Source organism: Nyctereutes procyonoides, unplaced genomic scaffold (assembly GCF_905146905.1).
Source record: "Nyctereutes procyonoides isolate TBG_1078 unplaced genomic scaffold, NYPRO_anot_genome, whole genome shotgun sequence".
NCBI lineage: Eukaryota > Metazoa > Chordata > Mammalia > Carnivora > Canidae > Nyctereutes > Nyctereutes procyonoides.
The window spans coordinates 22,317,080-22,342,696 of record NW_026575034.1 but is presented as its reverse complement, the minus strand read 5'-3'; the positions used below and the strand labels follow the sequence as shown (position 1 = coordinate 22,342,696).

General features: G+C 40.7%; 2 protein-coding genes across 2 annotated transcripts; both read right to left on the bottom strand.

Moving 5' to 3' along the window:
* Window positions 1–869: 869 nt before the first annotated feature.
* On the bottom strand, window positions 870–3,565 carry LOC129504866 (olfactory receptor 51Q1-like). Its single transcript, XM_055317746.1, has 2 exons — window positions 3,069–3,565; window positions 870–1,335 (listed from the first exon to the last, which is right to left on the bottom strand). The coding sequence occupies exons 1-2, from the start codon at window positions 3,563–3,565 to the stop codon at window positions 870–872; spliced, it is 963 nt and encodes a 320-aa protein (XP_055173721.1).
* A 9,464-nt stretch (window positions 3,566–13,029) lies between these two features.
* LOC129505038 (olfactory receptor 51I1) lies at window positions 13,030–13,974 on the bottom strand. Its single transcript, XM_055317966.1, has one exon. It carries the CDS (start codon window positions 13,972–13,974, stop codon window positions 13,030–13,032), a length of 945 nt encoding a protein of 314 aa, XP_055173941.1.
* Between the last annotated feature and the right edge of the window lie 11,643 nt (window positions 13,975–25,617).

The window sequence follows — 25,617 nt, the reverse complement described above, 5'->3', positions numbered from 1 at the left end:
CAGCCACATTTTTTGTGTGTGAGCATTTAGAAACTTTAATAGCAAGTTGATAGAGTATTTTTATGTGCATTGAATCTAAGACATAATATAGGCTTGTATTTTATCTTTCAAAAATCAACCATAATGAGTTATAATTTACCTAAAATTAAATGCACATTATTATCAGGGTACAGTTTGATGATTTAGACATACTTACACCTACCACCCCATCAAAATCCAGAAATTTTCCATCACTCCCCTCAAACTTCCCTCTTAACCACTTCCAATCAATCCCCTCCCTGCACCCAGCCCCAGGCAACCAGTGATCTATTTTCTGTCACTATAGATTAGGTTTTGCCTTTTCTAGAATTTCATATAAATGAAATTATCCTGTGTAGTCTTTTGTGTCTATCTTCTCTTTCTCACCATGTTTGTGAGATTTGTTCATATCTTTGTGTGTATGATAATTTGTTCTTTTTATAGCTGAGTAGTGTTTTATTATATGGATATCCCCAATTTGCTTATCCATTCACCTGTTGGTGGACATTTTGGTTGTTTCCATATTGAGGCTATTACAAAAAAAAACTATGTAAGTTTTTTCATGAATTATGATATAATTTCTCTTGTGTAAATATCTAGGTGTGCCTGCTATGAAGTTTTCCAAAGCAGTCATACTATTTTACATTTCCACCAGCAATATGTGACATCTTTGCTTGCACTTAGCATTGTCAGTCTTTTCAATGTTAGGCATGCTAGGTTGGTAAGTCCTAGCTCACTGTGGTTTTAGTTGTATTGTATTTTATCACATTAAAAGATCTTTATATACTCTATGTAAGTCCTTTGTGAGATATATGTACTGTAAATATTTTCCCCATCTTTAGCTTACTTTTTCACTTTCTTAATAATAGTTCTGAAGAGCAGATGGAGTACACTTTCTTTTGGAAAAGTACATGGAAGATTCCCTGGCGGATCTGCTTAGTCTTGACACTGTAAATGATGGGGTTCATCACAGGAGGTGCCAACAGGTAGATATTGGCCATGATAACATGGACCAGTGGAGAGGCATGCTTGGCAAATCGATGGGTCATGGATACTCCAATCATGGGGACATAAAGCACCAGAACAGCCAGAATGTGGTATCCCACAGTCCAGGAGGCTGTGCCCAAGATATTTTTCAGGATGAACGTGTAGGAGAGCACGATAAGCAGAGGGTCCATGACAATAATGAGCAAAACCAGAGCAAATCCATACCAGCTGTTGACCCGGATGTCAGCACAGACCAGGCGGATCATATCCTGGTGGAGGCAGTAGGAGTGAGAGAGAAGATGGGAGTGGCAGAAAGGCAGGCGCTTGACGCTGTCACTGGTGGGCATGTAAACTAGTAATTAGGGACAAGAAGGTCACCATCTCCTGATAAGCTGGATGAAGTTGGAAAGAACTGTAAATGGTGAGGAAAACATCTGCATTATAATTGGAGGCCCTATAATCGGAGGCTGAAAGCCTAAAACCAGTTACTGATCAACCAGCACAGTTCCATCAACCCAGTCTATATAGAGCCCTGTGACACTTTGGAGGTGTGAGAATGGTCTTTCCCATTTGACTAAAGATTTCCAGGAAACCCCAGAGAGCCATAGGCAGATACAAGCAGGACCAATTAGCCCCACAATGATAGGGCTGAAAGGGGGGCAGGGTCAAGGAACATATAAAAATATACCCATCACATAATATGCTGAGGTTACTGACAGCTAAAGGGAGGGGAGTAAAGAAAAACAGGAATATCCAGGCACAGTGTCACCAGATCAATTGGCCCTAGAAATAGGGTCTGAGATTCTAGCAGGGCAAAATTTAGGCCTTTGGCTGGTATTCTTAGGATCTGACACCTGGGCACTAGGAGACTGTCCATAGTTTGTTTTATGCCTAAGCTGAGGCAATTTAATCAGCTGTTTCTTAACCTCAGTCTCCCAGTTCAATAAATTCTTCGGGTGGAGACCGCTGGATGAAGATTGTACAGAATCTGGTTCCTTATATAACAGAAAGAAGGCAGCATTATAAATAGGTTCCCATACAATTAATTATCTAAACAAGGACATTTGGGAGAGGGAAAGGGAGTGCTATTAATAATGATGCTGAGGAAAGTAAGTGTAAATCATGATTATCTGGCACAAACCAGAAAGACTATTCACCTCATGCAAAGGCAAATTCCTAGGATGATCATTCTTTCTTGGGGAATATTCTTAATCCCTGCTTAACCTACCAAAAACAGCAATTTGTTTTATTTCCATTTAAACATCTGTAAGACTCCAGCCTTTATTGCTAAACTTACTATTTATAAGGCTTTTTGCTAGGGCTTTTAAAGGAAAATGGAAAAGTGAAATTCACCATCTCTGCCCTCAAGCTGATCACATCTGGTTAGAGAAGACATGTACTTACCTACATACAGAGACACACATACATTGACAAGATGCGAAACAAAAAGGACTAGAGATGACTTGTGATCCAGAGTCAAGCCTGTGACAACGCTTTGAATTCCTCATTCCCATTCCTCCATAAAATGCCTGGTGTACTGCTTTGCTCACAGCAGAAACACCATCAAAGTTCATGGAGTGGCTCAACATCTCCATCCTATTGGAGGGATTCAGGACTATTTCCTCTTGCAAGAAAACAAGGTGAAAATTCCCTGTCGGATTGGCTTGGTCTTGACACTGTAGATGATGGGATTGAGCACAGGGGGCACAAAAAGGTATATGCTAGACATGAGTGTGTGGACCAGGGGTGAGGCATGCTTGGCAGCACGATGCATCACAGACACACCAATCATAGGCACGTAGTACACAAGCACTGCACACATACGTGATACACATGTGTTGAGGGCCTTCCACCGTCCCTCCCCAGAAGCAATGCCCAGCACAGTGTAAAGAATCAGCACATAAGAGACCACAATGAGCAGTGAGTCCAGCCCAAAAGTGGCCAGGACAATGGCCAAGCCTAGAATGCTATTGAGCTTAGTATCAGCACAAGGCAGCTGGATCAGGTCTGAGTGGAGACAGTAGGAATGGGAGAGGACATTAGTGTGGCAATAAGGCAGTTGCTTCAAAAGGATGGGAAGTGGGGCCATAAGTGTCACACTCTTCAGTGTGATTCCCAGACCCATGCAGATGATACGGGGCAGGGTTAGGATGGCAGTATATCGCAGTGGATTATAGATGGCTACAAAGCGGTCATAACTCATGGCCAAAAGGACCCCTGACTCCATACAAGAGAAGGTGTGGATGAAGAACATCTGAGCCAGGCAGCCATCAAAGTCGATCTGGCGGGCATCGAACCAAAGAATACCCATGACAGTGGGCAGTGTAGACACAGAAACACCCACCTCAGTCACAGCCAGCATGGAGAGAAACAGGTACATGGGCTCATGTAGCACAGGGTCCCCCTGCACTGCTATCATGATTAGGCTGTTACCCACAATGGCCACAATATACATAGTGGAGAAGGGAATGGAAAGCCAGCCATGCTGGGACTCTAATCCTGGGATGCCAGTTAGGAAGACAGATAGGACGTCAAGACTTTCATTGCTTTCAGCTCCCATGACACCAACAGCAGAGATAAGTCTTCACCTGATATTTGGAGGAAAAAATAAATTAGCTTCCTCCTGAAGGTCTTCTTCCTTAGGAGCCCACCTCATAGTCTGAAGGGAGGAGATGGAAGGAAGTGAGGGAAGTGGGAGTCATCTATATCATGACACACTTTCTTCTCACCTCCTTTTTCTCTGACTTCTAGAGTCCTAAAATTCTACAGGTAAAGGATATATTTGAGACTGTTCAATCTTATGAGAGATAACATAGCTTAAAAACTAAGAGCAGCAACACTAGCATAGACTTTCCTTTTTCCAGTGAATAGTCTTTCCTCCTTTGTCGAATATTAGTTGACCATAGAGTTGAGAGCCATTTGCTTCCCCGTGGATGGAACTGGAGGTTATTATGCTGAGTGAAGTAAGTCAATCGGAGAAGGACTATCATTATATGGTTTCACTAATATGGGGAATATAAAACATAGTGAAAAGGATTATAGGGGAAAGGAGAGAAAATGAGTGGGAAAAATTTGAGAGGGTGACAAAACATGAGAGACTCCTAAATCTGGGAAACGAACAGGGATAGCGGAAGGGGAGGGGGTAATTGGGTGACAGGCACTGAGGGGGGCTCATGATGGGATGAGCACTGGGTGTTATACTATATGTTTGCAAATTGAACTCCAATAAAAATATATATAAATAAAAAATAAACACTAGAATAAATCAGACCTGTCAAAATCCATACTCAGCCGATTACGAGATGTGTGATGTGGGCAACTTATTTATACTCTGATCCAAAGGGGATTTTGTTTGTTTGTTTTTGTTTTTTTATTTGTAACATGGAGATAATAGTAGTACTTTTGTGTATAAGAAAAAAATTGGGAAAATTAATATCGTATGTTCAGTGTTGTAGAGTGCTACACACAGATTCTAGCAGACCTCAGTTTGAAGCCCAGTTGACAGCTTACCGTCAATATGACCTTCAGCAGATATCTTAACCCTTCAAGCCTCAGTGCACCCATTTGTAAATTAGGGATAAAAATCCATCTGTCTCGTATGGTTGATGGTAATCAAGATATTGCATGGCATGCAAAATGCTGAATAAACTATTTTACTCTTAGGGAGACAGACCCAAAGAGGAAGAATAGGGAATGTACCAAACGCCTAAGACTCAGTTTCTGCAGAACATACGTGATTGCTTAGATCTGCAGATACTTCTAGTGATGTTTCTCATTTTCACTATGGAGATGAGACCAAATGTTAGTTTGATCTAGAATGGAGTCATCAGGAAGATTTGCATTTCAGCTCTGCCACTGTGAGTCTGAGCAATCATGGGCCAAGGATAACCAAGGAAAGTAGTAACCTCCATGTGTGTCCCCATCCCACTCCAGGGAAAGAAAGGTTCTGAATGAAAATGAGACAGGGGTTTTATAAAACTTATAAAAGGAGAAATATGAATAAAGGTGTAAAGGATATGAACATTCCAACTGAGAATTATACTAATACATAAAGGACTTCTAAATTTAAACATGGTTCTCAGAATGCAAAAGTGTATTGGCTTCAAAATAACAGATTTTGCCTTTCTTCTTGGGGCACCTGGGTGGCTCAGCGGTTGAGCGTCTGCCTTTGCTCAGGTCGTGTTCCCAGGTACTGGGATCAAGTCCCGCATCAGGGTCCCCACAGGGAGTCTGCTTCTCCCTCTGCCTATGTCTCTGCCTCTCTCTGTGTGTCCCTCATGAATAAATAAATAAAATCTTTTGTAAAAATAACAGATTTGATCTGGAATCCATGGAGAAGTCAAAGACACAGAGATAAAGGACTCCATTCATGGTGAAAGATCAGAGAGAAATAGTTAAACCCCAATTAGAAGGTGGCAAGAATATGTGATATAATGTGATGTAAGGTACAAGGTGCACTATTAACATAATAAATGCAATAAATAATTTTAACTTGTAAAATGAAAATTTTAAAAGATTTTATTTATTTATTTGACAGAGAGACACAGAGAGAATGCACACAAGCGGAGGGAACAGCAGGGGAGAGAGAAGCAGGGAGCCTGATACGTGGCTCAATTCCAGGCCTCTGGGATCATGACCCAAGCTGAAGGCAGATGTTTAACCAACTGAGCCACCAGGCATCCCTAAATTTGTAAAATAAATTTTAAAATATGAAGTAGGAAGATACAATCACAAATGGTATACAAGCTGAATTATCGCCAATGATCAGTTCACTTATTCACCCAATTGACATGGATGTGTGATTCCTGGATTCTTGATCAATTCTTTACTCTGAGGTTACTTTCTATTGGTGTTAAATGGTCCATATTTATCTAAAGAGTTTAGTGAGAACAGTACAGTGGAATGGACAGGCAGGATAATATGCAGCTAAGGGAATTCAAAGAGTTATGAGCATGGACCATGACAAGGTTCAGTGAGAAGAGCCCCAGAGCTGCCTTGTCTTACTCTCTTCACTCTGTAGCCCTCTCTTCATGCACCAACCCTGCTGATATCCCATGCAGTCTATTTCTCATGTTTTTCTCAAGATTAAGAACTTCTGTGATAGGTGATACACATTTGCTTATGTCCTTATCCATTCGTGTCCCTTGGTCCTGTCTTGTAATCCATGGTTCTCAACCTTGGCTACAGATTAGAATTATCTAGGAAACTTGAAAATCCCAGTGCCCAGTTAATACCCCAAACCAATTAAATTAGAATCTTTGGATGCAGAGTCTAGTTATCAATATGTTTTAAAGCTCTCAAAGTGAACTCAAGGTTGAGAACTAATCTAGATCCATTGGAGTGGCAGATATTCCAGTCACTTTACAGTGAGTGTTTTAAGTAAAATTATAACTTGCAAAGACTCTCCAAGTCTTTTTTTTTTAAAGGCAGACTTCCCATCCCACTCCTTACTTATAACTTAAATATTTCCTTGTGTCCCATCACCTGCTAGATTCTTTGACATCCTGGAGCTCCTCTAAATAAACTTGGGTTTGCTCATAATACCTCAAGGTAATGCACACAGAAGTAACAGATTGTGGGCTAGTTTTGCATAATCACTTCTGTGAAGGTGCACCCAATGGGAGAGCAGGGCCTACTAGGAGCATTTTAGGGCTTTATCTAATCATCTCACCTGTGGGTCTTCACCTGCCTCACCTGAGACTGCCCGCCACTGATAAAACCTCATCTCTTTGGCAGAGAGTTAACAGTGAGGGCTTGGAAGTACCAACCATGACCCACAGTGTGTGTGGTGGGGGAACATGCGAGTTGGGGCATGGTAAGGGAAGAACCCAGGAGCGTACAGTTCCAGGAAATTAACTCAAATGACAATGTGAATTCATAGAAATGATAACCAGAGGGGCCACTGCCTCACTACCAAGCTGCCTCATTTCAGTCCCATAACAATCATGTGAAGTAAGCCAGTAAGAGGCTAAGGTGGGCCTAGAATCTGGCTCTTCCAACTCTAAGTCCTGCGGTCCTTCCTTCCTATGAAGCCCAGCCGCGGCATCTGAAATGGAAGTCACCTGAAGGAGAAGAATGTGGAGATGCTGGAAAAGCTGGTCTTTATTTTCACAAGCAGTGAAAAGGACAGAGTAGCAGATGCACATTTTTTTCCTGCCTCCTCTGCAGACAGGGGGACAGGTGGAAGAGATGAGGAGACCTTCTGAAGTGGCCCTTCTCAGAAACCCATTGATTTGGCCGCCAACTTAACAGTCTTTCTAGGACCTGAAGCCAGAGTCCAGTCTTGTACTAATTGAGAGAATTCCCTCCACAGTATCCTTATCAAACTATCACCCACACTCAGCTTGAACATTCCCAATGATGGGGAGCTCACTGTACCTACAGCCAGTATCTTGGTTAGTTAGATGCACTGACTTCCGAAGTGCTTTCTTACATTGGGCTTAAATATGCTTCCTCCGCATTATGTATAATCGTTGCAGACACAGAGCCACAACAATCTTTTTCAGGTTTCACCTGAATATTATTCTTCATGATATCTGTTATTTTTTTTTTGCAAAATACATCTTAACTTGCAAACATGTATTTACTTACGTAATTATTTGTTAAATGCCTATATCCCCTATTACACTGTAAACTCCACTAAAGTAAATATAGCATTTAATTTTTTTTCATTTTTTTATCATTAGACACCCAATACTAGCACAGGGTCAAGCACATCACAGATGCTTAATAAATATTCTAACTGGATAATAAATTATTGAATGATAAACTGTATCTCAATGTTCCATCATAATATTCTGTAATCTTCCTTTCTTCAGATGACTTTTCCTCAATTCCTTTAGCTGCTCAAAGTAACTGAATTTCAATTTCCTCATCACAAGTCCTCCTGTCAGAGTGTTTCACAGAGAGTAAATCTAGTATGGATAGACAGTGTGATATGTAGCTCATAAAAATTAATTGGTTTTAGTATTTGCTAATGCAAGTATTCTATTCAGAAGACAATGTGTCTTAACATATATACTTAAAATTCAATACTTTTCCACCTGCTTACATTGTCTTTATCTTCTTTGATGATTTTCTTAACTTCTACTGTTATTTATACTCAAAACTTTCATTTTATCTGCACCTTTTCCTAACATTGTTTAAGCAGAAATACTTTCTCACCTGTGACTTTAAAATATTCTGTACAGACTTTTCTCCATTTTGGTAGAATTGCATTCATGCCTCTGTCCTTTCTGTCCTGCTTTCAGCTTTTTAGGGTCAATTTCTGCCTAGTTCATTTTTGTTTTCTTAGTGCTTCACATAATTCTAACAGAAAGACACGCTTAAGAAATCGTGAACTAATAAAAGTATGAACATACTGCTCAGGACCATAACTGAGTGCTTTCATTTCTGGGTTCTACACTATAGATCGGGATTAAACCAGGTGGGTCACACTCAAAGGCAAGGGGATCAAGTCATTTAAAGTGCACAGAAGGATCCAGAGGTGTTTTGTTTGGAGAGAAGAGAGACATGTAGGTGTGTGTGTGTAAGAGGTACTGAGTGATAGGTGGAGATCATAGGGAGACAGTCTTGGACCCAGGTAAGGAAGAGTTTTCTAAGGGTCAAAGCTGTATAACAGGATGATAACCTTCTGATCAGTGAAGATGTTTCAGCAAAGACTGAATAATCCTTGATGGGAATACTGGAGGGACAATTCCAACAATCCCTTTAATTGGGATTAAAAGCCCTTTTGACTCTCTTTCTGCCCTCAGTCCTGATGTCCTGCCTTCCAAGATCTCTCTTCCATAACACTGAGAATTATCATGGCTGTGGATCCGTGTGGGGCCTAACAGAGGCCAGCTCTCAACTCTTGATGTGTGATCATGTGTCTTTCTCTAAGCCACCTTCCAGCACCCTTCCAGCATCCTACCTGTGTGGGAGGACACAGGAGCATTTGAATAAATATTACTCTATTTGTAGGAAACCTGCATTAAAATTAGATATGGGGATTTTATTTCTTAAACCTCTCCCTCACTGGCCAAACAAATCACAGTGAATACACAGCCCCTGTAGGCCATACTAGAGACTCACTCGAAGATGCAGAGACAGAGAGACCAAAAGAAACTCAGAAGCACAAATGGAATTGTAGACAAAAACATACTCTTGCACACATACCTGGGAGGCACAAACAAGCTCAGACTCACCTGAGAGAGGTTTGTAAGATGGCAATGAGATTGAAAGAGGGTAGGCCAGAGCTCACAATGGCATAAAGATAAGCCTTAGGCTGGCACTAGCCCAAAGAGGAGGCCGACTCTGTATCTCTGAGTGAGACTCCCTGGAGGCCAGGACCCTGGGGTCTTGGTGTGCCTGAGGGTGATACTAAACTGGTGATGGGGAAAAGAGAAGGATTAGCTGTCACCTTGGGAACAGAAAGAAAAGAAAAACACATTCCCTAAATATACTTCCTTCTCTCCACACAGAAAATAAAAATCTCAACTCCTTCCCTGTGATGAAGAAGATGAGGACAAGTCCCAAGATCCATGGCAACATTCCCATGGGCCCCAATTATCCCGTCTCAAATTTGGAACTCTCAGTCCAGAACCAGAAGTCTACACCCTCAAATTCTGGGTTTAAAACCTTTACTTCAGGCAGAATCTAAAGCTTGGACCCCAGTGGACAAAGTCCGGGACTAAGAACTCAAGAGAAGAGTGCTTGGAGCCTAGGATTCAACCCATAGGGGATATGACCATAGCTTTCTTCACCCACTTATGTGGGGAACGGCTGTTCCCCACTCAATTCTTACTCCCATCCTTCGTCCTCAACCCCCCAACTTCTGAGGTCTCCAGGAGAGACGTCCCAGGATGCTGAAAGACTGTGGGGTTCAAAGTCACACAAATATAGATAGGTTTGAATCCCAGTTTTATCATCTACCAGCTTCATGATTTCAAGAGATTAGCATTTTTTTCAACTTGGGACCCAATTCATAAGGAAGTTAGTACCTATCTATAGGGGTAGACATTCAAATGAAAAGAAGAAAGTGACAGTTTTAATGTGATTGTACCTTACATGATAATTATCATAGGTTTTGCGAGAGTCTCCAGTTTCAGATCCCAAATATCTAGACTTACCACTAAGTATTTCAGTTGGCCTCTTCCTTGTTTCAGTTTCAAATAAGGTAGAGATATATTTAGGAAGGGATAACAGGAGAGTTCTCTCCCTCTTTTTTATTCAAGGGGCAGGATATATAGAGAAAGCAAATAGAAGATGGATATAGAGGAAATTTCCACATTGTCCATGAGGAACTTTGAAGTATCTCAGAGAGCCAGTTTAAGAGCACTTTCTGCCTTCCATTATTGTAGAATTGGTTCAGTCAGATGAATGAGTTGGGAACCTGGAGATGGAATTCAAGAGAATTTAGATGATAACCTTGTGAATAAAGTCAGAAAATCAGGATCCCTGGGTGGCTCAGCGGTTTAGCGCCAGCCTTCAGCCTAGGGCGTGATCCTGGAGTCCGGAGATCGAGTCCCACGTCAGGCTCCTTGCATGGAGCCTGCTTCTCCCTCTGCCTGTGTCTCTGCCTCTCTCTCTCTCCATTAAATAAATAAATAAATAAATAAATAAATAAATAGTCTTAGAAAAAGTCAGAAAATCATGGGAGAAAGAAAAGAGACCTAAAAAAATGCAGATTGGACATATGCTCCAGGTGAGGAGGGGCAAGACTTTAAGAAGTCATAGAACCGAGTGACTCTAGCTTTGTCATTAGGGATGACATCATGGGGAACAGGCATAAGATCAGATCCCATTAATTTATTTATTTGATTAGTCATTTGATTATCCATTTAACTAACATGTACTGGGGGCACCAAACATTGTGTTAGGTGTAGAACTTTTTGAGATATAGATAAGACTCAGTTTCTATTTCCATTCATTGACAGGAAAAATCAAGAGAAATCCTAAGGACTCATTTGGAGTGATAATACTAAATATAACATCTGTCCAAATCCCAACAAAAGGGAATTATTATAAGTGTTAAAAGTCATCGATGGGGAAATTATGAAACACTTTCCCCCACAAAGCTTAAACAAAGAAATAAATGTGCCCTGTGGAGTATCATTGGGATTTTCCACAATAGAGTAAAGCCAGAACAGGTACAGTGCAAGTACATGCTTGTCATAGAAGAATATAACCACAGGAAGCATATCCCTTCTAAAAAAAAAGGAATATACTCTTTAGAAAAAAATGCATATGCTTTGTAGTAAAGAGAAGCCTCAGAGAGTTGTTGTTCAGGGGACTGGTATGCTTTGAAATCCCATTGACAACTGGCAAGGTTCCACATCCCACTGTGACAAACAACTGATTTTTTTTTCCTTCTAGGTTCTAATTGCCTAGAGGGCAGCCTTAAAAGTACAGTGTGCCTGAATTTTGGATTCTAGGTAGGTTGTGCTGGCATGGGGTGGGAACTGGTGGTGGTGGGGACGATAAGGAAGGGAATCACATGATGGGACGCGGGGCCTCAGAGTGACTGTGGAATGGCTAGGGATTGTTCATCAAATCCTTCTGTGATGCTATTTCAGTGTTCCACCTGCACCATCTCATGGAGGTAAAAGGCTGTAAGTCTGCATTTCCCTTTACCATAGCACCATATGTCTAGTTGTCCTGCACTCAGTCTCCCTCAGCTTTAAAAACCACCCATGGGGACCTGGGTGGCACAGTCGATTAAGCATCTGATTACTGATTTCAGCTCAAGTCCTGATTTCAGTGTCATGAGACTGAGGGGGGATTCAGCACTCTGCATGGAACCTATTTGTCCCATTCACTTCCCATCTGCCCCTCCTCCTGCTCTCTCTTTCTCTCACTCTCAAATAAATAAATAAAATCCTTAAATAAAACCACCCATGATCTTCTCAAGATTATACTTCTCAAGCTTCTCAAAGTGCAACTTCCCCTTACAAAACTGTTTGCAATTCTCCTAAATATTCTAGACCGATATTCTAGATTAAAGCTTCTCAACCTTTGAGAATTATATCAGGATTACCTGGAGGACTTAATTAAAACACAGTTTGCTAGATCTCACTCCCCAGAGTTTCAGGTTCAAGGGATCTGAGGAAGGGCCTGAGAATGTGCATGCTTAATAAGTTCCCAAATGTTGCTGGTAATGCTGGTGTGGGACTTCCACTTTGAGAACCACTTTTTCAGACTCTTGTAACTCATGAGTCTTGTTATTTTTGTTACAAATCACATGGGCACTGCCTGAGAGGTTTTTTGAATAGAGTAGTACTGTGCTTCTCAAGCTTTAATCACCATGGGTCTTAATAAAATGCAATTTGAATTCAGTAGGTCTTGTGTGAGGTATAAGATTCTGTTTCTCTAATAGGCTACCAGATATACCCATGCTGCTGTTCATTGGGCCACACCTGGAACAGTAAGGTCCTAGCATTCACTTGCCTAAAGATATCTTCTCAGGCAGTTATTTATGCTAAGATCATTACCTTCACTTCTTCCTACCAAGTGTCCTAACCCTCTCATCCTTCACAAACCACTTTACACACACACACACACACACACACACACACACACACACACACAATCTTATCCCCATCACCACAAGCCAAATGTGTCTTCTCTTGCCCATGAAGCACCAAGCCTCTGCAGAATTTTATTTGTCTCCAGTGTTTATCACTTCCCTCACTCTGGGTGGCAGTAGAATTATTTGTGCTCAGCCTATGTGCTAGGTAAAATTTCATTGTTTCCATAAACATTTTTCAGTGTATCTGTCACTCATTTTTATGTTTTTCCCTTGATGCATCTATCTCTTAATATGATTCGTTCACCATTATAACATTCTAAGCAACTAGCACAAGCTTTTTCACATGGTAAATGCCCAATATATATTTATGACATCTTACTGAGTCAGATATTCTCTTATTAGTTCCATATTCACAATTATCAAGATTCTGGTTCCCCTCCTCGTGTTTGAGCATTTCTAAAGCTGGCAAGCCAGTCCCAGTCTTTTCTCCAGAGGACTTCTCTCAGTAGCCTTCCTCAGCTCTGGGATTTATAGAGGACTTTGAAGATCACTCTGCGTATCTCCTTTGTCTTCACACTGTAGATGATTGGGTTGAGCACGGGGGGTACAAACAGGTAGACATTGGACATCATGACATGAACAACAGATGGGGCACTTTTCCAGAAGCGATGGATCATGGAGACAGCAATTATGGGCACATAAAAAGCCAGCACTGCACAGATGTGTGACATGCAGGTGTTGAGTGCCTTGAGCCGTTGCTCCTGGGATGCGATGGCCAGCACAGCTCTCAGAATCAATGCATAGGAAAGCAGGATAAATGCTGAGTCTATGCCATAGGTGAAAATGACCACAAAAAGCCCATAGATATTGTTAACATGGATGTCTCCACAGGCCACTTTCATGAGATCTGGATGGAGGCAGTATGAATGATGCAAAATTCTGCCCTTGCAGAAGGGCAGTCGTTTTACCAGAAAAGGGAAAGGGAAGAGAGTGATGAAACTCTTGGCAAGGATGCCCAGACCCATAGCCAAGATGCGGCTGTTGGTGAGCACAGTGGCATATCGTAATGGGTCACAAATAGCCACAAAGCGATCAAAGCTCATGGCCAGCAATATGCCTGATTCCATGAAAGAGAAAGTGTGGATGAAGAACATCTGAACTAAGCAGGCATCGAAGCCAACATGGTGGTAGTTGAAACAAAAGGTAGCAAGCACAGTGGGAAGTGTAGAGAAGGACACTCCCAGGTCATTGAGAGAAAGCATAGAGAGGAAGTAGTACATGGGCTGGTGCAGCGCAGGCTCCCGAATCACCAGAGTGAGGATGCTGAGGTTGCCTATGATGGAAATTAGGTAGAGGATGCAGAAAGCCAGGGCAACCCAGGCATGGCCTGTCTGCATCCCCGGAATGCCTGTCAGCTGGAGTGTGGCTGGCTGGAAGGGGGTATCATTGAAGTTCAACATGGTAGGCAGGTGGGAGAATACAGATGGGAGGTGGGCCCCGGAGGATGTGTTGGGGGAGTTCTTCACTTTCTTTCAGACATCCTATCTCCAACACAAAAGGTTAGAGATTGAAAGTGTTTGTCTATATTCCTGCTTCTCCCATTAGTCTATGAGCTCTCTGAGGATAGTAACTGGGGTCTACTAATTTCTGTATCACCAGTGCCCAGCAGTCTGTCTAGGCCATGGTAAAAACACCATGAAAGTGTGATGATCAGGTAAGTACACATGACAGACAAGGCATCAAGGTAGGAGACAGCATGAATGATGGCTCCTAACCTTCACCTTAAAGTGCATCATCCCTTCACTTGCCCCACCTCATCCCAGAAGCCACCTTCTGGAAATTTGGGACAAATAGAAATTAAGATAATCAGGGAAAAGGAAATACCACCCATGATTTTGGGAACCCTTTGGTCAATGGTGCAGATGAAACTTCTACTCTGTGAACTTACCACTTTGAGAATCTTGGTCGTCTCCTCAGACTCCTAGTCCCATGGCTACCCTCAGACATGTCATCACCAAAAATTGTTCCACCTCTGAAATCTTAAATTCCTTTATGTTTTACTCTATTAATTGCTTTCTACCTTCCACCTCTCCTACTTTCTCATGCCCATGTACTGCTCGAGGCGTCTCAATAACTCTCATATCATTCTGGTCTGTTTGTCTATGAGCTTCTCCTCACTTATTCTCTAACCCACTCTCTCACTGGGCCTGGTACCTTCATCTTATCATTGCTTCTCCCTCACATTCATACAGGAAACTCCAACCTTTGATAAATTCTATAACCCAACTTCTGGGTGTAAAGCTGGAAAAAAACAAAGATTCGCATACTTTATTGGAAAAGAGAGTGACAGACAGTGATTCTACCACTACCTAAATTTTAAACTCACATCTTAACCCATTCTTACCCCTTGGTTTCTGAGAAAGAGATGTCTCCCCTTCTCTAAGACCAGGCCCTCCACCATCAGATTCCATTTCTTGCTATCTCTTTCAGAAACTTCTTCTATCAGTCTATTGTGCTGGATGTTCAGCCTCTCCCTTTTTGTCTCTTTCCTTTCAGGCAATAAGCATGTACAAGACCAGACCTTCATAAAGACATAACCCTCCCTCTCTTGCTACCTATTACCTTCCTTAATTCCTAATCAAACATTCTGAAGCACTGTATCTCTGGATGCCATGGAAAGGAGGCTTGTTTATGTCTCTGCTTTTCCAGTTCCATTCAGAGATCCTGAAAGTCAGGGTTTCAATTTTATTGACCTAACCTTCTATCATTGCTCAATTTCTTGCACTGTGGCTTCTACACTTCCCTCTTTCAACTGAAACAAATTTCTCTATGCTTACCAGTGACCTCTTTGTTGCTAAATTGGATGAAAACGTACTCTTTCTTCACCCATTTGAGCTCTTTATCAGAGTTAATATTGTTGGCAATTCTGTTTCCTCCTACTTAGCATCTCTTTCTGTAGATTTTTTACTGACTCTTCTTTCTTTGTCTTTATCCTTAAGCAGTGTCAGTCTAACTCCAGGAAAAGTAAACAGTAGTCAGAATGGTGCACACTGAGAAAAATATACTATAAAAACTTCTCAGCCTTGGGTCACCTGGGTGGCACATTTGGTTAACCATACAACCCTTGGTTTCATCTCAGGTTGTGATCTCATAGTTGTGAGATTAAGCCCCACATTGGGCACTAACTGAACACAGAGTCTTCTTTGGATTCTTTCTTCCTCTCTGCCCCTCCTGCTCGTACATTCTCTCTCTCAAACAAACAAATAAAAATAAATCTTAAAAAAATTCTTCTCAGCCTTAATCCAAAATATCTCTGTAACTATATTTCCATCATACTTAATATCTAAAAATTAAAGCTCCATTCTGTAGAGAAAAGAATGGTGGTTGCCAGGGCTGAGGGAATGGTAAGGGAAATGGGGAGATGTTAGTTAGTGGATACAGGCTTCCAGCCCTAAGATGAATAAATTCTGTGAATCTAATTAGAGCAGAGTGACTATAATTCACAATACTATAATATGCACTTGAAAGTCATCAAATGTTATCACCTCACAAACACACACACAACACACAAAATGGAAATTATGTAGAGAATGGAGGTCTTAACTAATCTTATTGTGGTGATCATTTTGCAGTATATATGTGTACCAAATCATCACATTGTATACTCTAAAATGACATATGTTATATGTTAATAATATCACAATAAAACTAGAAAAATCTAGGGAAAAAAATTGGGAAAATCTGTATTTAAAAATATATATAAAAAAACAAAAGTTCCTCTTTGGAATTTAGGCATAATAACTTCTCTATTTCTTTTTAACAACTCCTTATTCTTTTGACTTTCTAGAATTTCCATATTTTTTCCTAGTTCTCTTAGTAAATACAGTGGAATAAATTAGATGGTGCCTAGAGGCTGGAGAACATCCGAGTATTAGTAATAATCCTGAAAGTATGTGGGCCATGGGAAGGAATTTGTCAATTGCTTTGTTTCCTCTCTTCCAAATGAGAATCCAGAGGAATCATTTAACGAGTAGAATTTCTTTTCTCTATTCCTCCTCTAAACATCGCTCTTTCTCCTGACCCAGGTTTAAGACAATATCTCTGATATTTCCCAAATGAATGAGACCATATAATGTTTCTCCTTCTCCGATTATTTCACTCAGCATAATACCCTCCAGTTCCATCCACATCAAAGCAAATGGTGGGTATTGGAGGGTATCATGCTGAGTAAAATAAGTCAAATATCAGGAAGGGCGACAGAACATGAGAGACTCCTAACTCTGGGAAATGAACTAGGGGTGGTGGAAAGGGAGGTGGGGGGGATGGGGATGACTGGGTGACAGACACTGAGGGGGGCACTTGATGGGATGAGCACTGGGTGTTATTCTATATGTTGGCAAATTGAACACCAATAAAAAATAAATTTATAAAAATAAAATATGATAAATAGCAAAAGAAAAAAAAACGAGGGATGAGAAAGAATATAATCTCATAGGGTGGACAAAACAGGGTAATCCACTTGTTCCTGAGTTTTGGTCTATGTGTTAAAAGACACTAAATCCCAAAATTGTAAAGAAAGCAGAATTTATATATATACAAAAATAAAATTGAATAAAGGAAAAATAAAGACAATGTCTCCAAGAAGTCTTATTAAATGCAGCCTATCCATGTTTGCTTTTTATCACCTTCACTCTAAGATTATTTCAACTTATTGAAGAAATGGAAAGGTTCTTAACAGTGCCGACTTGTCTCTCTCACAAGAGAGATATACTCCACTGTCCTTAAATCCTGGTATGCAAATTTAGGTAAACCAGAAGGGCATATTTCATCTATGCTCCAGACGTTCCTTGGCCTAGAGAGCAACTCTGAAAACTTCTACCCCAAAGAAAACATGTTCTACCACCACCTAACAAACACTTTTCATTGTTTGGACTGTAAGGGTGTCAGTTAAGGATTCCTAAGTGTGATTAACCCAGGAAGAAAAGTCAGGAAGATAGAGACAAGCACAATGTGGTTCTTTTGCACAGGATGAGCATGCACACACACCTGGTCACACAAAGGTACCATTAAATATGAATGTTTACACTCCTACACACACTTAGGCACTCAGATATTCATAGTGACTATCTCACATCATACAGATAGAAACTATCATGCACTCCTTTGGTCACACATACTATCACAATCACAGAATTTAGGAAGACTTAGCTACTTACTGACATTATACAATATGTTTCAAATATCCTATCATATTTATACCCTCCAGAACACAGACTTATGAACACACATGTATGCATATACACACAGTGCCACAAATTATACACCAGCATCCACAGACCCACAGTGTTATCACCACTAATTATATTCCATGGCATACTCAATACTAAAAATCTAGCTAAGACTGAATATCACATAGTTGAATGAGTTCAATTCATTTGGTTCTGTCATCTTTTTCTCCAGCTGCACACCCAAGAGTTAGGTATATGAGACAATAATTCAAACTGGAGGCAAACAAAAGCATGGAATACATTCAAGACAAAATCGAGATCTGATGTATCTAGATCTTCTTAACATTAAGGGGACACAGTTTGGTATTAAGGTTTTGGCTCAGATGGAACCTGGCATCAGAGTCTGTGCTCCTTGACTTTGCTAAGAAACATATTTGCCTCATGTTTGGAGGCGAAATGTGGGGTCAGAGTCTGTCTGAAGTTGCAATAAGAGTGTTAAAGCTTGAGACACCTTCTAGATAAGGAACCCTCATGGGCAATCCAAAGGAAAGGCACTCACTGAGTGGCAGATGGTTCTTTCCCTTGTAGCTGGATGTATTGGTCTGTGAGTCCAGCTGGGAGAGTAGCATGAGCTCATTATCCTAGGACTCATAAATTTATAACTATCCTGGAATCCCAGGGCTTCTTTTTTTTTGTGGTGGGAGGAAGGAAAGTGAAAATAAAAGAGAAGGAGGTATCAATGAGTAGTGAGCCAGGCCATATGAGAATTGCTCCCAGGAGAATCCTGTTCTTAACCTCATCATCCTTAATGTCATCATCCATATCCATTACTATGTTAATCTATCCTCGATCAGGGCATACAAACATATGTATGAACATAAAAATACATAGTTCTAGACATTTTAGGACTCCCACAAATACAACGCTAGTCACACTCAGCTATTCGTTTACTAATATTCACACTACCTCTTTTCAATCCATACATACAAACAGACACAAATATGCTCAATTGCCCAATGCTCTAATCATCAATCACATATCTTGATATACCAAGTACATAACAGAATCTCTGTATTCTTACATTAATTATACAAATTCATGTAGCTTATAGAAATAATCTTATAAATCATTGGAGACTCATATGCATACTTGAAGAAACAATATATTTCAAATTATTTCTATGGTTACATATTGGAAAGTATGCATCCAAACATATATACATTCTCATTAAGAGATCAACACAATATCCAATGACTTCACATCACCGCATCTATTTGAGGAATCAGGATTCATATATGGAGTTTAAATGCACTGTACATTTTTTGTACAAATATATGTCAGCAACCACAAGTGTGTTTCTTATTTAAGCATTTCTTTTACTCCAACACTGTATGGAGCCTAAAAGTTAAAAACTTCATTCAATTCAACTAAAACCAAACAAAATAATTTTTTGAACCCCACTTTTTTGAGCATTATTCTACTCCAGCTACTGTTATACAGAACAACAGTGCCTATTCTTGTAAAGAAGATAAATATTGAAAAACTGATCAATAGTGTGGATAAATATGCCTCAGAGACTATCTAGAGATGGGTAATAAACATATTTCACAAGAAAATCAATGCATTTAGCAAAACTTATCAAATGTAAGGTCTGTGTTACTATATGTCTGAAAGAAATCAAAGAACTATGTAAAATATTAAACTTCAGTTCATTATAAGACTGCTGAACTCATTAGGAAGAAGAGCATTGATGCTGCTACTTAATTTGAAATTTATCAATAAGATAAATGGGATTAATTATAGAAGAATAGCTACATAATTAGAGATGATAAAACAAACATAATGAAATACCAAGGATCTGTGGTAAGTAGACCAATGTTCACTGTAAAGTTATTTCAAGTTTTCTCTGTGTTTGAAATTGTACATGATAAAATGTTACAATTTTTTTTAACTACTTGGGGTAGCAGTCCACTCCAACCTGAGGTCTACAGTATGCCAATCCTCATTAGGAGCTCATACAGAGGGAGCACAGGGGCATCCCCCACACCTCAGCACCAGGCCCAATGCCTCCACCCAATTCCTGACTCACTGGGAGAGAGGTGAAAGTTCAGTCAGATCTGAAGGGTCAACTTAGCCCAGCTTTGGCCCACCTGACTCACAGTCTACCATCCATCAGGGGTGAGAAAATAATCAGAAGCCAGGTGTCCTGCCATGGACAAGGAAGGCACCTCACGCTGAGGCCCTGATAAAACAAGCCATCTCCAAGAAACTGCAGCATGGGTCTCCAGCCCCTGCCCCACCCACTGGCTTTGACTCTGGACCTGCCCCCTGGATGGATACAGGAGAGGGTAGGAAAGTGGGAGAAACTGAGGCAAAGGGTGTTTGCTTGATGGTGGCAAATAATGCAAATAATCAAATAAAAAACAAATGGACCATTCTTCTGAAAGAACACACCATGTTAAAAACTGCAGTGAAAATTCAACCTAATGCAAAAAGATCTCAATCCCCATTGAAACTAACCCTGATCATATCTTATATAAACTCAGTACTCATATGTGTTATGGGATAAATCTATTCACTTGGATAATATATTTTCGTATGGTTAAAAACAAGAGTCCAGTTTGTTTTGTTCCAAGGTTAGCCACTTAACGTGTAACAACTCAACACTCCCTGCTATCCCTGTGCCCCATTGTAGGGGGATCTGCCTCCTTCCCCAGATTGTTCTCTGCTGTGGAGGCCATGCATCCATGCCAGAACCAACTATAACAGACTGTTATCACTGCTTTCATGGCAGAAATAAACAATGCTATAAAGAAAGAGTCATGAATTCTACTTGAGTGGGTAATGCTTAAAGAATTTTAGGAGACTTGATTGTGTGCCAATCTTGAAATAGTTATCAGAGAAATCTGGTTACCTGGCTTTGAAAGAAAAGATCTTATAAAAAGAATTTCTGCTCCTCAGAACTCTAGAAGTTCAACTGCCCTCATCTCCCCCACATTACAGTGAGTCAACCCCTTCCATGTTGCTGGCGATGAGAATAAAAGTCCATGAGAAATCATGGATCTTACAGTGCTAGTAATACCACTACCCTGCAGTGAATGAATGAATGAATGAATGAATTATACTTCTATTCTGTACCAAGAATAGACCTGTTTACCCTCAGATCCACTACTCAGCCTTCTGCAACTCTTCCTCCTATCATTACATGAATATCCCAGACTCCAGCAGGAGATGGGTTCAGGTGTTGGGAGCATTGGCAGGCATGGGGCATGTCACTCCCTCCACTCTCCTGCCTGAAGCTAAGCAACAAGTATGAGTCTGCATCTTTGCCATGGCTCCAGCTTCTGCTACGCAAGGTCACCTTAGCAGCAGCTCTACCAACACCACCAGAGACTCTACAGCCTAGGGGTTGCGGGGGGCTTCCTGCTGTTGCAAATCTCTAGATTTTATTCCCTTCTGCTGGTCAGTTTCTCAGCTCTTTGGAAACCTGTATAGACAATTCCCAGGATTAAACTCATTGTTTTATTGTACTTGTTACCATGTTACTGTCTCTGTCTCTAGCCCATTTTTTTATACTATTCTTTGTAATATGGGGGTAGGCCTATGCAGACCGCATTTCTTCTTTGCCAGCCAGCTTCCCAGATCTGCAAATGAGGGCTTGGGGAAGCTGGGATGAAAAGGAAGATTTTTCTTCTGTCTCTGTCAGTGGCAACCCAGCCATACTCTCGCACCCAAGTACCAGAGAGGATAATTCCATAAGGTAATTAGTTCCATTTTGCAGCTTTCTACATTTCCAGAACCAGTCTTACCATGACCTATTAAAGACCTCAGAATAAGCCAGAGAGGTCACCTCCTCTCCTCACTGCCCCCATCCCAAGGAGTGAGTCTCAGGTACACAGACCTCTTATCTGAACTCTTGAAACCCCAGCACCACCTAAACAGTACCTACTTGATCAACCTCTATTTCAGCTTTTCAGGGGCTCCACTTCCAATCTGGTCAGAATTAACACTCCTATCCACTCCTTTTGTTTCCCAGACCTACGGTTGGAGGTGACTTTTGGAATCTAATCTATACCTTCACATTCCCTTTGTGTCTTGTGTGTTGTCTAATATTTTCCCAACAATTTTTTACATTATTTTTCTCGGTTTAAGGAACTGATATGCTTATTATAGTCTCACCATACTGTCTCTGGACCCTGGTTTTTGTTTCCTGGTTTAGATTGTGGCTAATATATCTGAATTCAAGATTATATACAACATTCAAAGCCCTATGCTAGGACCTGGAGACATGCGCTGATCAGGAGCACTGGGGTCCTCCTCTGGGAAGAGACATATGGTATAGTTGGGAATACAACAAGTGGATCCATGCAGTCTTGTGAAAGGACTGTTATTGAGAAAGTAAGGTATAGTGTGGGAGTTCCCGAGCACACACTCTACAAATAATGAGAAACCACTGAACTGAACAGACACTAAAATTTCTCAGATGCTTAAGCAAGAAACACATTCATTATATTTTCATCAAACAGAGCAGGGATCATGAGGTCATTCTTTCAACAAATGCTCAATCCATTGCCTATGTTGTGCTACAATATTTAAAATGATGTAGACCTCAGCCATTGGAAAGGATGAATACCTACCATTTACATTGACATGAATGGAACTAGATGGTGTTATTCTGAGTGAAATAAGGCAATCAGAGAAAGACAATTATCATGTGGTTTCACTCATATGTGGAATATAAGAAATAGTGAAAGGGACCATAAGGGAAGGGAAAGAAACCGAGTGGTGAAAAGTCAGAGGGGATCCCTGGGTAGCTCAGCAGATTAGTGCCTGCCTTCAGCTCAGGGTGTGATCTTGGAGACCCAGGATCGAGTCCCACATTGGGCTCCCTGCATGGAGCCTGCTTCTCTCTCTGCCTGTGTCTCTGCCTCTCACTCTGTGTCTCTCATGAGTAAATAAATAAAATTTTTAAAAAGAAAAAGAAAAATTAGAGGAAGACAAACCATGAGAGACTCCTAATTCTGAGAAACAAAGGGTTGTAGAAGGGGAGGTGGGTGGGGGATGAGGTAACTGGGTGACAGGCATTAAAGAGGGCACTTGATGGGATGAGCAGTGGGTGTTACACATATGCTGGCAAATTGAATTTACATAAAATTTAGAAAATAAATAAAATAATGTAGAGCAACTTTGTTATAAATTCAGAGCATGAAAAATGAGATGAAGAAAATAAAACTCAAACTAGGAACACATGATTGATACACTCAGGCTTGCCACCATGCTTTACACGGTGACCAGCACTTAATTAAAGCTCTACATGCATTGATTGAATAAACAGAGGAAGCTACGACTGAGTCAGGAATGTAGAGTTGGGTTTTTATTTTTCGTTATGTTTTGTTGGGCTAGGCAGTGTGAAGAGGAGGTAAGGGGCAGCATGAGCTAAAGCATAGGGTTTGCACATGTGGAGCAGAAGGAAGTACTTCTGTCACAGCTGTTGCTGAGGAAGGTCAAGAGGGAGAAGTTGGAGAGGAGGTGGAGGGGAAAAGGGAGCCGAAGACGGAGGGGAGGAGAAGAGGAAAGGATGAGACAATGAGAAGGAACACGGGAAGCTCTGGAAGAAAGAGGGGTGTAAGCAAGACGAAGGAGAGTAACTGGAAGAGAAGGAGCATGAGGGACAGAGAGACAACAATAAAGGGAAGGGGAGTAGAGGTGTGATCACCATGTGCTTTATAACCACTTAATCCATGGAACTTTCCTTTTTTTCCTTCAGCTTTGAGGTGATTGTACTTTCTTCAAGTGCCTGGAAACTACTCAGATAGTCAGCATTACATGCTGAAACCTTACTTCTCCACCGCCCCCAAAGATCACCAGGTTAGGTGTCCATGCCCCTGGGCCATACCCTCTCAATGTGTGATGGGGGGCTCAGTGACACTTCTATGTAATAGAATAAGGAGTAAATAAGCATGTGTGAGGCAAACACAAAATTGAAAAAACAAAAAAAAACCTGGAAAATTAAAGAAAGGAAGCTGAGTAGCATTATACCAGAAATCATTCCTTCTGGAGAAAGTTATGTCAAGAACATTGCTATGGACGGGCCTCCATGGACGCCTCCTTCCAACAGCCATGCGAGTTTGGGAGTGTATCTTCCAAAGCTAATCAGCATCAGAGACTACAGCCCTAGCAAGAGCCAGATACAATGAAAGAATCCAGGCCAGACCACCCGACCAATCTACTTTTAGACCCTAAGTGCATGAACAATATGGCAGAATTCACATTTTTTTATTTGAGTACAGTTGACACACAATATTACATTAGGTCTACAACACAGTGATTCAACAAATCTATATGCTATGCTGTGCTCACCGTAAGTGTAGCTGCCATGTCTCACTATAGGATGTTGTTACAATACCCTTGAGTGTATACCCTATGCTGTGCCTTTAATCTCCATGACTTACTCATTAAAAAGGTGGAAACCTCTATCTCCCATTTTCACCCATTTGCCCATCCGTCACCTGCTCTGTCCACAGGTATCTCGCAGTTTGTTCTCTGTATTGATGGTCTATTTCTGCTATTGTTTCTCTGCTTATTTTTTTTAAATATAATCCATGTGCAAAGATAATATGGGATCTGTCTTTCTCTGTCTGATTTATTTAATGTAACACAATACCCCCTAGGTCCACCTATATTGCTGCAAATGGCAAGATCTCTTCACTTGTGATGACAAAGTAATATTTCATCCTATATGTAGATCACCTCTTCTTTATCCATTCAACTATAATGGACATTTGGGTTGATTCTATATCTTGGTTATTGAAAATAATGCTGCAGTTAACATAAGGTTGCATATATCACTAAAAGTTACTGTTTTCAGGTAAATACTCAGCTAAAGTAGTAGAATTCCAGGATCAAGTGTTATTTCTATTTTAAATTTTTGGTGGAAACTCCTTGTGGTTTTCCACAGTGGCTACACCAGTCTGCATTCCCACCAACAGTATTCCTTTCTGTCCACATCCTTTCAACACTTGTTATTCCTTGAGTATTTAGATTTAGCCATTCTGACAGGTGTGGAGTGATAGCTCATGGTGCTTTTTATTTGTATTTCCCTGGTGATGAGTGATGTTGAGCATCTTTGATATATCCCTTTGCCACATAGTATTCATAATTTATTAAAATAAGGAATGTTTTACATTTTAATATGAATAGGATGTTTTGGTAATTTTTAACTTATCAATTGATAACAATATGGATATAGGATTCATATTCTAGAATTCTGAAAGCTTTAATCAATCTAGGCACAGACAAGATACATAACAGTGGTGTTTGGCTATTTCATTTAATCATTCACTATTTTATTCAACAAATATTATTGAGCCTCCAGGTTATATTAGGGTAAGAGGAACCACATCCCTTACTTCTTCATAGCCTCAAAATGAATTTTGCAACCATAGCCTGAGGACACTGTGAATAGGTTCCCTTACTGAGCATACCAGAAAATTTTCAGGAAAAAATAAAAGAGGAAGTATTTGGGAAGAATCTACTGAGGCCAAAAATATGGTTCAAATTCTTTGACTGCAAGTCCAAATCCCAGGTGATATTCTGAAAATGGCTGGTTGCACTGCTCATGTTATTTCTCATCTCCAAAAATATTTCTCAATGTCTAAGGTTTTTTTTTAAGGTTTTGTTTATTTATTTATGAGAGACAGAGAGAGAGAGAGAGAGAGAGAGAGAGAGAGAGAGAGAGAGAGATGCAGAGACACAGGCAGAGGGAGAAGCAGGCTCCATGCAGGAGACCTGATGTGGGACTCGATCCCGGGTCTCCAGGACCAGGCCCTGGGCTGAAGGCGGTGCTAAACCGCTGCGCAACCCGGGCTGCCCTCA